The sequence below is a fragment of the Opisthorchis viverrini genome (genome assembly GCF_000715545.1).
Source record: "Opisthorchis viverrini unplaced genomic scaffold opera_v5_445, whole genome shotgun sequence".
Lineage (NCBI taxonomy): Eukaryota > Metazoa > Platyhelminthes > Trematoda > Opisthorchiida > Opisthorchiidae > Opisthorchis > Opisthorchis viverrini.
Window position 1 is genome coordinate 42,452 of NW_008752107.1, and position 18,044 is coordinate 60,495.

At 44.3% G+C, this 18,044-nt stretch overlaps 3 protein-coding genes across 3 annotated transcripts in view; 2 read left to right on the forward strand and 1 right to left on the reverse strand.

Annotated features, from left to right (window-relative positions):
* Nucleotides 1-3,695: 3,695 nt before the first annotated feature.
* Nucleotides 3,696-8,795, forward strand: T265_11112 (hypothetical protein; the record flags this gene model as incomplete). The annotated part of the gene is made up of 4 exons (XM_009177678.1): nt 3,696-3,812; nt 4,456-4,524; nt 6,575-6,666; nt 8,411-8,795. The coding sequence occupies 4 exons, from the start codon at nt 3,696-3,698 to the stop codon at nt 8,559-8,561; spliced, it is 429 nt and encodes a 142-aa protein (XP_009175942.1).
* Nucleotides 8,796-9,708: 913 nt separating this feature from the next.
* Nucleotides 9,709-10,949, forward strand: T265_11113 (hypothetical protein; the record flags this gene model as incomplete). Its single annotated transcript, XM_009177679.1, has 2 exons — nt 9,709-10,029; nt 10,761-10,949. 2 exons carry the CDS (start codon nt 9,709-9,711, stop codon nt 10,947-10,949), a joined length of 510 nt encoding a protein of 169 aa, XP_009175943.1.
* T265_15346 (hypothetical protein) overlaps nt 10,236-18,044 on the reverse strand; it is a gene marked incomplete at both ends in the record, with an annotated part of 35,481 nt that continues 27,672 nt past the window's right edge. The window contains 3 exons of the mRNA XM_009177689.1: nt 10,236-10,369; nt 11,288-11,590; nt 15,110-15,280. Of these exons, the coding sequence (XP_009175953.1) occupies nt 11,296-11,590; nt 15,110-15,280 (466 nt within the window). The remainder of the gene's footprint in view (nt 10,370-11,287; nt 11,591-15,109; nt 15,281-18,044) is intronic.

Sequence of the window (18,044 nt, forward strand, 5' to 3'; positions counted from 1 at the left end):
GGCTGTAGCAGCACCTGAAGACGTGCGGTATAGCGGGGACCGTGTGGATTCCTGCCTAACACCCCTATACTTGGTCGGTTGTTTAATTCACGAAAAAAGAGGCAAACACTGGCTGAGTTTTGGAAGGGTACACAAGGGGTCAACTATTTCAAGCCGCTGAAAATTGCTCCTCTGTCCTCCTAAAGTACATCATTCTTGCCTCGATGCAGGAAGTTTAATATTTTGATTAGTAATGGGACAGTTTTTCAATCGAATAGTCCACTATCATTTATTTTGAAGAGCATGGTCACAAACATAAGAAGTGAATGCAAGCGATGAATGCGAAAGTGTAACAGGAGAATATGACAGAAAAGTGAGAAACTTCTCATTCGAAATCATGCCAGGAACAGTTCCAGTCTGATGAGATGAATCCCAAAGTATGTAAAGACTTTGCTATGGAAACACGCGTCTAAAGAACAACAACCGAAGAAAGGACAAACAATGATGAATGCTCTTCAAGGCGCGGTAGGCGCTAGCAAAGTCAAGACTCGCACATCAGGCAAAATGTGTCTGTCGTACTGGGTCTGGTGTGAGATTAAATGGCAAAAATGTACACCCGGTGCCATGTGCCACGCATACAAGTTTCATAAGTACGCAGAGAGCCCACAATGGCAAGCAAACACAAGTCACTGACTGCGACCTTAAGAGGTCCCAGTCCAATAACAACCTTGGCGGATTGAGGAAATCAGATCCCTCGATAAGAGATGATCATCGGTTGGCGGACCAAAAAGTCGATATCACAAACGATGGCATATATGGCTGAGATAATGGCGAGGCAATATTCATCAGCACCATACTTCTGCTTCTTCTCATTCCACACAGTCACTCCGCGCCCATCCGAGATTATGCTGACGTCTATTACAGTTGCTCGGTGATCTCGAACAGCGATTAGATCAGGTTTGATGGAGGACCTCGAAGTAGGTGCTCTCAACTCCTCGAAGAGGGTGTATACCAGTCGACGGAGACGTTTTGCGAGTTTGCCTTATATATATACAACCAGCTGTGCAGCTATGATCAGAGTAGACCCTTTTCAGTAAGCAGCATTTCAAAAGACCAACATCCCCAGTTTCTCGGATTTATTTTTTTTCCAGCTATTTCGCGCTCCAGTGGTTTTATTCGACTTTGTAGAACTTGCATCTAGACAACGCCCAAACCAGTCCATGCACAGAGCCTTTTTTGTGTAGAATTCTCAACCTGATGATGTCAGAAATGTGGCAAGGCCAAACGTTTGTTCAAGTCAAAGTGATGGAAGACAACATTAGATTTTTCCGTTCTGACGGAATTCCGATTTCTATTTGGTCGAGAAATTCGTCCGTAAATTATCAGCATGTGGCTGTGTCCATAAATCCTTCGTTTGTGACTCATTGCAACAAATTACCGGACGAACTTTAGTTGCAAAAATTTCGGTTATCATCACTTCGACCCCTTAGTTATTAGCAGTATAGTTTTCCAACAAAGATTCCACCGAGCATTCTTACTATGAGAGCTTTAAAAACAATTTAGTGATTAGCCGAACTCCTCTCATGCAGGCTATCGGTTTTACCATTTGAAAAATTTCTGTTTGTGACACTAATTCTAATCTTATGATGTTTACGCAATTCAGTGAATCCATCAGAGTCATTTTATGGCCATTGATTTATTTGAAATACCGTCAGGAACAGTTCACTCTGTTGCGTCACAATGCAGTGTGGTTGTGCCAAAATATCTTCGAGAGTGAATGCCTGTGGAAAACCAAAGGGGAAAGAAAATATCCCATCCTGTGCCAAGTGATGATTCCTCCGATCACGTGACGTGAATCGCGGACAATAAACAATGGGGTGTTTGTTTTCATGAAGGAAACTGAAAACTCCTCGACAGCCCAAGACCTGTTTCGCTCTTCTTGGGGCTCACCAGGTAGGCACAGTCCCCGAGTTTCCATCAACCTTATGTTCTACTTGAACCCGAATTGGACTGTTTTCGAGAACTACGCTAATTTGCTGGTAAGTTTTTTCGCTTTCTACCGCGTAAGGTCGTCACTGTGCCGCTAACAAGCATGCATAAGTAATCTTGCTAAAGTTGTCCTGACTCCAAAGGAACTCATCAAAGTCGACCTCTTTCAGCACTTGACCCTTCCTAGAAAAGACCTAACCACTTTATATTGAGTCACCTTTTCGCATGAGTGTGCAACTGGCAACCCTAGTGACGGCGGAAAGAACTCCAAAGCTTTCATGAAGGAAACTACTCAAAATGTTGCTGAAAACTCTCTTCGACAGCCACGACCGAGGTGTTTTTGTGGTTTGTCATATTGAAATTGTTTTGTTCCCAGTTGAGAAGCTGCCGTCAGTGTGTGTGTCCTCTGGAGTACTGAAGGATCCCATTAACTCGGCTGGTTCCGTTTGAAAAGTGCGATTCACAGGAACTGTCTCGCATGTGTTCTGCATTTGAGTAACATTACATTTTTGGCCAAACGCAAGCACTACTCAGAATACTCAGGACATATGACGTATGTCTCATCATTGATAGAGGAATCAACATCATCGACAGCATGACATCAGTGACCAGCACTGGTGCTTCACTACCGTACAACCATGATTTATTTGGAAGCCTTATGGTGAAGAAAAGAATAAAGGGGGACGGGAATGGGACTTAGTGCTAGCCTACCACAATCATTCCAAGGTGCCTACACCTCCAGACATTCAATCACGCGGTCTGGATAGAAACTGACAACAAGAACGGCACTGACGACGGTTGGCAGTGCCTCCAACCAGGCACAATGAGGACCACGCGGTCCCCATCCTGGAAGGCGAGTAGCACTGACAGCACCCAAGCGTTTCGTGATCTCCTTCATACTCCTCTTCCAAGTCAAGGGTTGACCACCTCTCTGCTTACGCCACTCTGGGTTGGGCATGGAAAACCGCACTCTCTTCGGCAAACGATGGTTCGGCATACGCACCACATATGCCAACCAACGCAGCTTCTGGTGCTGGACACATTCTTCAATGGAAGTACCCGTTGCACAACCGAAAACGATAAGTGAACAATCTTCAACTGTCAAACTTAGAAAAAGCAGGCGATCCGAGTGTCATGTCGCTGACCTTTTAAATAACAGCGATTAGAACAAACCGACAAGTTATGCTCCAAGAAAGCAAAGTGTATCTTCATAAAGGGAACTACCCACAACTTTGCTGAAATCTCTGGGACAGCCCACCACCGGTTTCGCCCTTCTTGGGGCTCATCAGGTAGCCGCAGTCCCCGAGTTTCCATCAACCTTGTGTTCTGTCATAAAACGAGAGATTCATTTGAGTCTGTTACATCTGCTGATTCGTCAATCTGTGGCTTCACTTACAGGACGAAATCCCACAAAAATCCCAAATCTCCTCACACTACCAATAATATATAAGTAGCTCATTAGGAAGAATAAACTCCACTCGATGAGTGAAGCTTCCATCTGAGAAACCGGTGCTCGAGGAGCCAGTCAACACGTGTGACCGCGTGATGTGGATCCTGTGATTGAAGGATGAGCGGCGCTATATCCTGTCTAAGTGCGAGTTAGTCACACTGCTGATCAGCCACTCGTGGCCGAACGGTCAAGTGTTCAAGCTACTAGCCGGGAGGTCGCGGGTTCCAGACTCTTCGGAGTTTCGTGAGATGCGCACTGCTGATGATTCCCAATAAGGATGAAACAGCTGTACAGTGCTTCTCGGCTTTTCAGCATAGATTGGCTTCACTTACAGGACGAAATCCCACAAGAATCCCAAATCTCCTCACACTACCAACAAGACTTCTTGTGTTTTGTGAAACTTTGATTCTCTTGTATGTTCATCACTCCTTGATTATCCACTTATAACGTGGGACCATCGCATTCGGATTCTATGGGGAAGGTATCGCAATCGAATATTTCTTTAGGATCATAAAGCTTGCATTCCTAGTGATTCCTAGTGGGGTAAGTAAGCCGTGTACATCACTTCTAGGCTTTTCAGCTGAAGCTGCGATAATATTGAAAAAAAAAACAATTTTCGGACATCATTTTAGGTGTTTTCTTTAGGTTATGGAGAATCAATATAATTATCCTCAAGGCCATCTGACCTACGAATTCCACGTATAAATCCGATACCATCGTATGTTGATCTGAGGAGCAGCAAGTGGAATGTGTTGAGACCATCATTCAACTGGACAGGCCGTGTAATTCAGCGCACCAGTCACCAACCATATCGGTGTTTCTTAGTCGGTAGTAAAAGTTTACACGGTGACCAAGTTCATGAGAATCTTCACCATCTGTAAATCACTAGGGTAGTTGGGCGGTTGATACCAGCGTGCCTTTATCGCATAGTTCCAGCTGGTTGTTTTTCGTGTACTCTAATACTTGTGTTTTCCTGCTGCATGAAAACAGATTTTTTGGTTTACCTGTAGCCGATCATGTTTTCCCTTATTTCTCAGAGTTTGTTTCAACTACTGGAACCCGAAGCCATTGTAAAATGTCGTAAAGTGGATCGCGATCTTGTTCAGGTATGTGTTTTGGGCCCTACTTTTTGTCGATGCTGTTGGTTACTACTTGATAACCTCAAGATGCGAAGGTAACCCGTTTTCGTTATCAAGAGCTTTACTTGTTATTCGTGGTCTGTGAATGCCACATTTTTACAAACACCGAGAATCAGGAGTATTAGATACCCTTGTCATAAATAATCTGGGCTCCGGTTAGAAAATTTAAATCGGAGACACATGCAAAAGGGACACAATGTAAGTAAACCATTTATACTGAGGAGAAGATATCTTGCAATTCCGACGCGGCAACTCATCGATCACCGGCTGGACCACGAAATCGATAGAGGGTATGGCAGTGCAGAGTCCGTTTGCGCGGTGTGATTAATAGTGCACTGGTTATAACTGTTGTTCGTTGTTAACGTGGGTCGTCTTAGACAAGTGATCGATTCGGTTCACTCACATTCACCTGGAACGGTTGTGCCAAAGAGTGATTGCAAAACTTATTAGTTACTGGTCATTTTCTTCAATTGAGATCCTCTTCGGTAAAAGTAGGCTTGCCCGTACGTTATGATGGGTGGCTAGTGCAAGGCTATTTACGAGAGAAAATCCGTGCGTTTAAATGGCAAGACTGTCTGATGTGTTAGCTGGATTTTCCGCCTTCCTGGATGGGGACTCGAGAGACATTGTCAGAGGTGGCCCAGTCGCGCCCGCCCTCACGCTCGTGCATCCAAGCTATTGCCTTCAATGCATAGCTCCCTTCCCAATTCCCCCCACTTAACAGTCCACTGACAATACTGCTTATCAGCTCCCGTTTCCAAATCATCGGTGAATCAGGCTGTAGTGGAGAATACTCAGCTGAGCCTAATCTCTGAACTGGAATTCGATTTCCACGGTTTGAGTAATTTAACTGGACACAATGTACCTTATCGGCCAAATCACACCTTATTTCTCCCCTTGTCCATATACTCCCTATCGGATGGTTTTCGTGGTATGTGAAACCTACCCACACGTTTCATGCTACCAGAAGTACACTCCGAAAACAACCTTGGTCGTTCACTCCCATTTGGAGTGCTTCCCTCTCGTTTGGTGTGATATTCTGCACAAAGTTAAAAAATGTCGAAAATATGGGAGCTGCACAAGCCGTTTTTCGTCGATTAATCATTCATGCATTGAACTAGCAATAAACACCAGCAGAACAGTTTTCCACGGAGGCCTATGTCCAACAAGTGCCCTTCGCATTGATGAAATGGAACGCCGTCACAACATTTAGGTGTTTGAATTCTATCAATCTGTCCAACAGGCTAGTTAAAGAAGGAAGTAATTATCATGTCAACTATTGACTATTGTGGGCAAAAACGAAATCGGCTGGTGCACAAAAGTTCGTACAGTCAAAGCGGGAATTCGCTTGATCTTTGTGTTTGCAAAAACATGGCGGCTCCTTGGCGAAAACATCGGTGAACTCGATTGTTTTAATTACTGGTGTCTGTTTCCAGTCCTGGTAATCCAATGGCTTGGCGAAAGGTGCTGGTCGGCGGTCAGATCACGTTGAAGATGATCTCTGCAAACTTGAATAGGGTCTCGCCATATCTACAGTAGTCATGCCATCTCGCAAAGCACTTGAAAGCCTAGATCGGCACCATCGAGTGACGTAATAACGCTTTCGGTTTCAACTTAGTATATGTTATCCGCTATTGGATTCTGAGTTGGAACTTATTGTGTACGGAGTTGTCCCGTAATTTCTGTTTATGAATTGAGACAATACGGGATACTTTTAGGACCCATCGTCCTGGAACCTGTTGCCGTAAATTGAAGTAAATTTTGATGTGACTGGTGTAGGCTGTCCACACCTAGTATATTAAGTAGGTAAACATTGCCGATGATCTCCATAAATACGAATGAAAACAGGCCCATGTTTGTTTGTTTTTTCGCCACGTTTGTTTGCCGTATTTCAGGTTTGCATTTTTTTGTCTATGGAGAGGTAGCTTGCTTCCTTGGTTTACATTATGGTTTCAATCTCCCAAGATCTCTTGCCTTCAAATCAATGCATGTTGCACGTACTCTGTTCATTTTTCAGTCCATTCTGCCCGCTTGTTTGCAAAACTATGAACAGCAGACGCGTTCAAAGTGTACTGTCACTATTTCCAATGACTGTCTTCCAGACACGTGGTGAGTTTTCTTTCGCTAACTCCTATTGGTCATGTAGAACAACGAACAGGACTGACGGTCCAGAATTCATTGACCACATCAGGTGTTACTGTGCATGGTGCGAGCAACCCCTCAATCTGGGTATTCCTTAACGTAAAGAACATTTATGTTCCGGTTCTTTTAACCCCATTCGCTCATAGGGAATACGTTAGAAGTATCTGTTTTGTCCAACAAACAGATGCACCACGTTGAATCGCGCGAAATACCTCCGAAAGGTTGAATCCTTCAGACATAGGTCTATCAAAAAATGCATTACTGTGACTACAGTAAAGTGATGAGGCAGTACACGGGGTCCCACCGGCTACTCTACCTCGGGCTACTTAACACTGAATCCAAAAGGGATCCGGCACAAGTGGGGGTATAAACGAAACGCCCACCGAATCAAAACATTGAGGACACAAGCTGACAAAGTGGAGTTGGCTGTAATGAACTAGGCGCACTGTGTCAAGGTCAAACGCTAAATGGCTGATGAAAGTTTTCTGTAGGAGCTATATCCAATAAGGGTGCCCGCTGACCTCAACCAAAAATTTGTTCACCTTTGTTCGTATCTTTGAGACCGATCAGAAAGCTCGCACGACATTGAAGAAAGGTAAAAGTTACCGTGTCTTATTTTGACCCATACTAAGTGATACCTTACAGGTTGTCATCATTGAGCTAACACTTTGTGATCCAAAAAAGTTCACTAAAGAGCTGCTTTTGAAATAAGTGATATGGAGCAGTCACTCCAAATCCGCAACCATTCAATGCCAATTATTTCCAAAAAAGCAACTTTGAATATGTTCACACCGGGATCGGGAGGCACCATATTGTGTGGACGAATATCTATATGCTACTGACTTCAAGTAGGTTGATCGAGTCTCCGGGTCTAGCAATTTCGTATGCATATGAGCTCAAAAGTACTGAAGACCGTTATTTGTGACTGCAGTAGCTCGGATGATATCCGATATTTCAGAGCGGTTAAGGAACTCCTAATGAGGCAGTCTGGAACGCCTACAGACTTATCATCTACCGGGTCGGGAGCTGTTTTCCGCGTCTTTTTCGGAATGGTGAGGTAGCGACCGAATAATCCTGTCCCGCTGAGGGAGAAGTAGTAAAATAGAGGAACAGCTCGCGGTGCTGCTGTTGTTACATGACTTTTGGTATAGGGCCCCTCTGACCGATCCTGTTGGACTGAGGAAGTTGCAAGACATCACCGCCAACTGCGTCATCTCTTCGGAAATTCTAGGTTACCGTTAAGCCTTCTCTGATCACACAGAGTTATGCATAACTGAACCGTTCCTGTAGCTTAGTGGTGCAGGGGTTACTCGTGACAGTCGTTTTTTTTGACCACTTCTCATGGACGTTTTCTTATAACTGCATCTGAAATTGTCCAAAGAACTGTCGTTTTTTTCACAAAACCCTCAGACATTATTTATTCCTCCCCTGACGAATGACAATTGCAGTTTGGTCAGCCATCCCTTCCCCCCGTAGGTCTGTCTTCGGAGGGATTGTTGTAAACGCTTTTCATCTCATACGAAACGTATGGTTGCAGGCCATTCACACTTGTCACAGAGTTTATTGATCGATAACTGCATCATTGTATCGTCCCTCTGAGGTGGAATTAATTTTAGGATCGCTGAAGCGATCCACCAGTCAAACTCTGCATGGCTAGTCAAAACTCATTCTGCTTGTCCACTCATTGTCAACATGCCTTTGGTCTTTTCAGTGCAGGCGGTGTTGAGTTATCGAATAAGGACGGGCGCATCAGAGTGGTGAACACACTCGAAAGCCGATTGGAACAGATCGGTGAACAAATGATGCCACAACTGCGCGAGATATTGTTCGGTGTCAACGAAAACCGGAAGTTCCGTGATTAGGGAACCGACCCTTTCGGGAATACCACCTCTGTATTCCACCGCATAATACTACTGTATTCGACCAGTCCACCCTATTACTTACTTTGTCGAAGCTATATTTTGAGAGAAATTGCACGGCTACTGACGCTTGTTCATCTGCTAATTCTTGGACACGGTGCTGTTACGTAATTTTCCGTTGTTTATCTGATTTCCTGTTGAAAATCCTTTTGCTCTCAATCACGTGATACATTGTCTACTATGTCACGTTTGGTGATGTTCTTATTTTCTGGATGGTATTTTGTAGTCATTTTTGGAGCTGGTTGTTACGTGACACATGGTGCTACGTGCTTAGTTTACCGGTAGCCCCACATGGGATGGTAATGAGACAAGGTTGGCAACTTTGTGCGGAAAATGAAATATTGTTTCAATCTTCTGAGCATGAAATTCGTCTAGTAGTCGATGTAGTATGAGTTGATCACAGGCAGAAGATAGTACACTATGCTAAACCAGCAATCATCTTCCTAATTGCAGTTCTCAAATAGGCCAGCCGTGCAACATCCTCGTCGGTGAGACCGAAGCTTTTTGTAAACCATGTGAATCGGTTTAGATCGCGCTGAAAATTCAACCAGTTCGTGGACTGGATCCCTTTGAACTCGGTCTAAATGTTTCGCTAAACTACTGCTGGATAAGAGTACTCGGAATGTTGGTGACATGCTTTATTTACATTCGCCTTCGCAGAACGAGATTTGATCGATCCGTTCACACTGGCTGTTTTATCACAAGAGCTATTTTGTATGAAATATCAGTTGTACCTTAAAAATTCACGATCCTGATAGCAAATCTCACTTGGCTTCTTCGTTCTGCTTCTCTCAGTTATCGTTATAGGGCTTAGTTCTTCCCACTTTTTCTTACATCTTTTCAAACGCATTTGCGAGACCGTTCGGGTAACTTCATCAATCAGCACCATGAGGCCCTTTCATTTAGAAAACTAGCTCTTGAGTTTATTGGCTCGCTATATGCACTATCTTGAAGTATAATCTTTAATGTTGTCCACTAGCATCCAAGCTGTTGTTGAGCAGTTCAAACAGGTATTCTACTGCTTTAAGAGGTGGCGGTGGTCTTTTGTCACCTTGGCTGAGTATATGCACTTCTTGAAGTATAATCTTTAATGTTGTCCACTAGCATCCAAGCTGTTGTTGAGCAGTTCAAACAGGTATTCTACTGCTTTAAGAGGTGGCGGTGGTCTTTTGTCACCTTGGCTGAGGCCCGTGTAACAGAGAACAGTTCTGTGAAGTGCGCTTTCACGTGTATGGCAGCGAAATTCCAGAGTATCCGATTTTTGATGGCCGTTGATCTGTTCACCAAGCTTCGCGATTGGCTTACAAACGTTTCATCCCAGTGGTCCGTCGCATTTCCGAGTTATGCAAAGGTTAAGTCCTGCATTTTTACCGTAACCTTCATTGCTTTTATCTCATTCTCATTTCCGAGGGTGAGCTACCGACTGCAGAGCGTGTAAATCGAATCCCCTTGGTGGTTCTCAATTTTTATTTGGTTCAGGCTCTAACAACTTTGAGATTCCCGTGTCCCCGTTCCGCTTTTGTTACTCTGCTATGCTCTTTAAGTTGGCTTTCGAATTTTTCGCCTTGTGGACTAGGCAACCAATAAAAAACAGCATGGTATCTCGTTCATGTTTTCCAAAAAAACCCAAGGTGATCATCAACCACTAATGTTTATTCTAGGACATTTGGCATAGGCGTTCGTGAAAAATTGGCGATAGTGTTTCCGTGGTATCGAATTTGTAAAATCGATTCCGGATTGGAGTTGTATTCCTGAATAGGAGAAAGGGAGTCAGAACGAGAAACTCATAAAGATAGGAAAATAACTACTTCGAATACTTCGGAAACGTGAGATTTTATGGTACATTGCCGGTAGACCCTTCAACAGCGGCCCAGCGCGAAAGTAAGCTTAGAGACAAGGTTACAGTTCACAGGTGAGACAGTTAGACAAGCTTTTTATTTATATCGTCCCGGGCTGTATCTTTTTCAATGCATTCTTAATATTTGTTCTCCCAGTTTGTTGGAGCCTTCCACATCGCATCTAAGTACAATGCGACGCAGCGTTTTCATATGCTGGGTACTTCCTTGGGAGTGTTCGCCAACGCTTACATGGGACCACCGTCAACTGACTAGAGATTCACTCGGTTGGCCCTCACTCACTTAGGATCGGTCATGTCATAATCATATATCAGCTGTAACACCCTTTCGGTGCTCAGCCGACATGCCACCCGAAGGAAGCACGAGAGCTAGGATACTGCTAGGTCGCCCAAGCCTAGACAGGGGAAGTCGAGAGGCAGAGGTCGGGTTCGAACCACGAACCTTCTGGTCAGTAAATTGGCTTTCTAACCACTGAGCCATCTCGCGCCCTCCCCCTGATCGGTCAGATTATCAAATCATCACTATCCGTGTATGAGACTCAGATGACCATTGCGCCTCCCTTTTTAATGGATCCTTGGTAGTAGTGACAACCGTTTAAGAGCCCAACGGAACAAAAACCTCAGATGAAACACGGTACCCTTGGAGAAAGAGCCATATTCGCCTTTTTATGTTCTCCTGAAAGCCGTCTTTTTTCGAGAAGACATGACATACTAAATTGTGGCTGATGTGGAAGGTTGTGGTCTACAATCTTGAGTGCGGTATTCCCATACAGATCTACTCTAAGGGTTGGGTGGAATTCGTTCATTCACTCACCCGGTAAGCTAGCGTACACGCACTTGACCTTGTTGGAACTTGATATATTTTGCTCCCGTCTGCTCTGGAAGTGCGAAAACAGCACGTCGACGTCTTCTCAGGAGTTTCGTAGGAGTTGTGCAGAACTGCTGACAAAATGTCGAGGTCTCACTGGCATGACAAATTCGTGTATCACAATGCAAATACAGGCTGGCCGATGCGGGGACTGTGTGACCTGCGGTACCCAAATAGAAGGCGGGAAAACTGAACCCGACTTCAGTAAGGTTGATTGGATGCACCGTGAGCCCGTCATAGGCAATACACCTTCAAAGACAAAAGATGGATGTAAACTGAAGCAATTGTGGTCGTAATAAACAACACGAAAACGGCAGTTTGAAATCAGCACCTTCCAGACATTGTGCCAGTCACTACAATTTGGTGGCCGGAAATATTTCAGCTCTGATCAACAGAATGACCCACTCCTTATGCATAAGGCGTATTCGACGTGAATTTTCGGGACATTTTGAGTACATTCTCCCTACAGACCTGTTGTGCACAGGCCCTCCGGTGTCTTTAGTCCCATTGGCTTCCACTCCCCCTCAGATACTCGTACTCATTTTCTATGTGAAATTGAGACCATCCTACCTATTTTCCCTCTAATAGTGAAAAAACTCTAGATTTTTGCAAAAAGAGGAATTCAGTGGATACATTTGTGATGTACTACTCATAAGGTTGCTGAAAATCCATCGAATTCAGTGGCACCATGCTGCACAAATTTTTAAACGAACTGAACTCTATATGCTGAAGGACGCTAAATGCAAAGCTCGACCCGTCCTTTCATTGCAGAAATTCCTCACTCATTGGTGAGCTCCCCCCGTTGCGAACCACGATCTCGGTCAATAAAGCTACAATGTGAGTGGCCGGCTTCCTTCCCCTATTTTCGCGTGCATCCGGCAGTTAACTGTACTACTAGGTTGAGGTGATAGCTGAAAGGAATTTCTGCTCCCCCGAAGCTGCTACCAAATGGTGTGCATTTTTGAGATTATTCACGGGAAGCATAGTCCTGAAGGGGTGGTAACTTTTGTGGGGACAGCGGTCCCATGTCCAAGGTCTCATTTATTCATACGATGGTGGTCTTCAAGACCATCAATAGTGGGAAAAAGAACGTACTGAGCCGGCGATCGCTCTGTCGCGATTCCGCAAATAGCCAATGAGTGCACACTTCTGGTTCCCAAAAAGACCGGTTGATTTCGACCAGAAACGTCAACGCAGCAATACTGATTCACAGCGCTCACTATTGTCAAGATCGATACAGTTCCTCGTGATACCAACGAATCGTGCTTGATTCTATCTTGCTGTGGTCAGTCAATGTTGTATCTACTTCTAATCTGTTGTAACTAACGCTGGTCCCCACTCCACTGCTATGTTGTCGGATAAAGCCTGACCAACAAGGAACACAACAGCGTTATTGCGAACAAGCGAGTGCAAAAGTTACGAGCGGTTTCGCACTATTTAANCATAAGGCGTATTCGACGTGAATTTTCGGGACATTTTGAACACATTCTCCCTACAGACCTGTTGTGCACAGGCCCTCCGGTGTCTTTAGTCCCATTGGCTTCCACTCCCCCTCAGATACTCGTACTCATTTTCTATGTGAAATTGAGACCATCCTACCTATTTTCCCTCTAATAGTGAAAAAACTCTAGATTTTTGCAAAAAGAGGAATTCAGTGGATATATTTGTGATGTACTACTCATAAGGTTGCTGAAAATCCATCGAATTCAGTGGCACCATGCTGCACAAATTTTTAAACGAACTGAACTCTATATGCTGAAGGACGCTAAATGCAAAGCTCGACCCGTCCTTTCATTGCAGAAATTCCTCACTCATTGGTGAGCTCCCCCCGTTGCGAACCACGATCTCGGTCAATAAAGCTACAATGTGAGTGGCCGGCTTCCTTCCCCTATTTTCGCGTGCATCCGGCAGTTAACTGTACTACTAGGTTGAGGTGATAGCTGAAAGGAATTTCTGCTCCCCCGAAGCTGCTACCAAATGGTGTGCATTTTTGAGATTATTCACGGGAAGCATAGTCCTGAAGGGGTGGTAACTTTTGTGGGGACAGCGGTCCCATGTCCAAGGTCTCATTTATTCATACGATGGTGGTCTTCAAGACCATCAATAGTGGGAAAAAGAACGTACTGAGCCGGCGATCGCTCTGTCGCGATTCCGCAAATAGCCAATGAGTGCACACTTCTGGTTCCCAAAAAGACCGGTTGATTTCGACCAGAAACGTCCACGCAGCAATACTGATTCACAGCGCTCACTATTGTCAAGATCGATACAGTTCCTCGTGATACCAACGAATCGTGCTTGATTCTATCTTGCTGTGGTCAGTCAATGTTGTATCTACTTCTAATCTGTTGTAAGTAACGCTGGTCCCCACTCCACTGCTATGTTGTCGGATAAAGGCTGACCAACAAGGAACACAACAGCTTTATTGCGAACAAGCGAGTGCAAAAGTTACGAGTGGCTTCGCACTATTTAACTGGCAATTTGACATTGATCCAGGCTGTCTGATCGGCGCTGGTTGAACACCCATGGTCATTAACTGGGCTTCTATGAAATGTCTGAACCCTAATCATAGTCGGCCATGCTTCCGTAGGTGTGCATGAACACTGGCTGAATTGATTGATCGATTGATTGACCCGGATGCTTCTCGGCTTCCCTACTGAGATTTTGGGGGAGTTTGAGGGTGTCAGTAGGTTTCGGGCATTCTGGGATAATCTTCACGCCTTCCTGACAAGGTGCGTCAGGGCGTCAAATATTTTGCAACCAAGGTGCTCCAAGAAGTACTTTTGCACCAAACGCAACGGCAGAGAGCAACAGGAGTAGACAAGGTCTTTCCTTTCTCGCCCTCAGGTTTCTTCGAATCTATGGCACTTCAGTGTACCACACCAAATAGGCGTAAAGTTGGGTGTTGATCAGATGGTTGTTGGTCTCTTAACTTGGTGCTTGGCAGATGACTTCTGAACGTTTCGTCACAAAATGAGGTGCGCACCAAGGATGTGTCTCTTCGTTTGACGACGAGACGTTTGAAAATCGGCTGTCAAGCTCGGCCAACAATACATAGGAGTGCAGAGCTACCAATATTTCGGCGCAATGCCAACTCCTAAGATACACTCACGAAATTTCAGATGGATTAACCAAACAGATAGAGACGGGTGTAGTAAAATGCGAAAGGTGCCCGATCGCTAGGGTTGCTTGTACGGAAGGCTTGTTCTACTAGGTGCCACGGGACAAGAAAGTTCTCAAACGAGGTCTATCAGATAATTGAATGACTTTTGGCCAAATGGCGTGTACCAACCATTGGAAGTAGCGAAAACACTAGGTATGCATTATATCAGCCATTCAGAGACCTTCAAACATCAAATGCGTCAAGTGTGTCTACTTAGAATGTCACTTCTTGTCTACAGATATTCCATATTGTCAATCAGACTGTAGACCTTGAAGTACATCGTGTCTTTCAACGTTAACATAAGCGAGGGCATGAATTTTGAACTCCTTTGTTTCCCTTGATCATTGATTGAGGGACGTTATACTGCACAGGCTTATGACAGGCCAGAATATGCCATAGGGTTTGATTCGGTGACTCGTGATGCATATATTCATGCTCTACTGTACGCAGTTAGTGTGGAAAAGGGTGAGTTGCCTCATGCAAAGGAATCACAGCAAAAGGAAGTCAGGAACCATCAAACAAGCATATTTCATAGCTGAAAATACTGATAGGCAAAAGGACGTGCGCATGGGGTGTCTCGATAGAGATAAACGCTTATCTTCACTTACCGATTGATGATTAGATTCTGTCTTGGTGTTGACTGTCTTTCTGGATTGATGGTAGTCCAGCAATCTTGCAGGATCAATTTACTAGCCGGTTTCGGATCGACCAGTGACACCTTTACGTAGACATTCTGTCCAGGACGGATGAATTGACCCTGGCGTATAGAAATCGAGTATCTAGAAGGTGGAATGATGGAAAAATGAACGAGTGTTGGGGCTGTTGGGGTAGAGATGAACACATATTGAACTGAAAGGTTTTCCCTGTCTTCGAAATTTCAGGTAAGACATTTCCCAAAGAAAAGTTGCATGCAGGAATGGGTGATCCCAAGCAAAAAAACCGTGTGTGTATAACGAATCCTCATTCCTGGGTAATTATATTCGGCCTAGGTGTAACAGGAGAAGTCTGATAAATTCGCCGTCGGAACGGGTGGTCCCAAGCGAAAAACGGTGTGTGTACAAGGAATCCGCATTCTTGGGTAATGTTCGGCCTAGGTGTAACAGGAGAAATGTGATAAATTCGCTGTCGGTCACAGATTGAGCACGATGTGTCTGGATTTGTGTATCGCTGACTGCATTATGTTGGCAACAGTAATGTCAAGGAAGATCGCTTAAAGATGGTTTGTAGTCTAATCGAAAATACCTACTTTGGTGGTGAATGCAGTGGTCCCATTACTGTAAAGCCTATCGTGCATTTTAAAAGCGTTCCTTCATATGCAGGCCTGGTGGTTTGTTTGTTTAAGTCCTTCTGAGATATCAGTTTCTTGGTTTTTCTGCGGCACGTAAACAATGTGTTGTTGTGTATTTATCAGGTGTTTTCACCTGGAACCCAGCTCATTATGTATCCCGATATCTTGAATATCGTAGCGACTGAAACATGGGGCGGCCTGGTGCAACACATTCGGTTGCCTGGAAACATCAAAAACGATAGATCCAGCTGGGTTCCAGGCGAGTCTCTCGAAAAACCAAATTAGTTTGCAAGTGAGTGTATTTCGCTGGAAAAATAAACCTGTTTTGAGAGGTGCTTTCTTGAAAACTGTCGTACTAAGGTCCCAGCTACTCGCGTTCTATCAGTAGTAGGAATATTTGAAGAAACTGACACTATCAGCCAGTACGTTTTGGCCATCTATATTAAATTCACAGAAAAGCCGATGAAAAAAGGAGCAGACTACTAAATATCCATGACCTTCAAAACAGCCATTTGACAACCATGCTCTTGCTTCCTCTTGTTCCGATAAAATATATCATCTTGCCGTTATTAAACATCTGCTTTTCTGAATTTCGACAGTCATTTTCACCTGATTGGTCGCGTTTGCCGGTCTAAATGACCTCAGATTTATTTTCAAGGTTGGAGATGTTGAATGGCTATCAGTCAACTAACGCCAGCTAGCGGAGCGTGCCCTATTTGCGTAGCGTAACCTGTTCGAGACTTTTATTTGCCTCCAGTCGATGCCTAATTCTGAAGCATGTGGGTTGAGATAGTGCCGGCTTGCCTTAGCCTAGATACGAGTGAATGGAAGAAGGAATTTGCCGCGGATTTACTCATTAGAAAATGCCAACTGAACGGTTACAGACTATTGGATAGGCGAGCAAAACTCTCATATGCATCTTGTTTACAAAAACTGAACATCCATCTTCTTCTTGAACGCGTCTTCCTGAACTTTCCTGGATATTCATTGATTGTTACTCAAATGCAATCAAATGCTGCAAAGCGACTCGACAAAGTCCGTAATAGATCTCACTTTTCAAGAGACGCGAAACGGATTTAAGAGAAAATATACTACTCGCAAGCTACCCTTCAGTAGTATCACATTGCACGAGTAGACGAACTAGTGGACATAATTTCAAACGGCAAATGTTCCATTCGGTTGGTGTGCGTTTTGATCACTGAGCTATCCTGTGACCTTCTCACCCCGAACTCAGGTGCATTTCGGATTAATTCTAACGAATATTACTGTACCCTTACAAGCAGGACCGCACTGTCATCATATTCGACCTTTTATTAGCTCACCAGCTCAGCAAGAAACATGAAGCCATCAAAAACTGGACTTTAGAAAGATTGCTGCTTTCTCTTAGAATTTTCAAAAGGCAGCAGTGTGATAAACCAAAATGTCTCAACGATGGGGTAAAGGGGGACATATTTCGACCATCTGTGATGAAAGATGTGTACTTATAGCAAAACAATTCACCTCGGCACAAGTGTTGATTTCCCGGTTAATTTTACTACTAAGCATTGAATCTTTCAGGGCTATATTAGTGAATATTGAATATCGGTGTTAGTCCTTTTAAAAAGCTATTTCTACGGACGGAATAGCTAGCTTTTTTCGTTATTTAGACGAGTCTTGAAAAAAGTCACTTGTAAGATCTTCGATTGTGCATCTCGCTTCAACCCACTGGGTGTTATTTTGCAGATATTTTGTGGTAAAGTTTCACTGAACATTTTGAGCTACCATGAAGAACGCGTTAGTCGGTGAGCTGAACCAAAACAAGAGGCGGTGATATTTCTCGTCCTGAGCGGACAGGAATTTTGGATGAGCCTGTATTCTGAAAGAAAGTATTGTTATACCCGGCTAGCATATTTAAGTGCCTGAATCGCTATATTGTGACTTGAGTAGGTGAAAAGTGGAACACGCGCGGGATGCAGCAAATATTCCTCAAGACGTCAGCTGGACACTGCAGCCCAAAGCAAGATGTTGAGCGCACGTTGTTCTGGCGCACCATTGTTTTCTGTCCATGGCACAGCGTTATTTGGCAGGGCTTGGCAAAGTTTAGTGACGTTGCAATTAGAAATGACGGACTATACACTGGACTATACACCGTCGTGAAGAGACTGGACTTTAGCGTGGTGTGACGGTTTGCGCAACTCAGTGACCCATTGAGCTATATTGGTGAGTGTCCCCGCGACACTCACAGGGTCTCTCATACCAGGTTGGTCAGTGGTTAG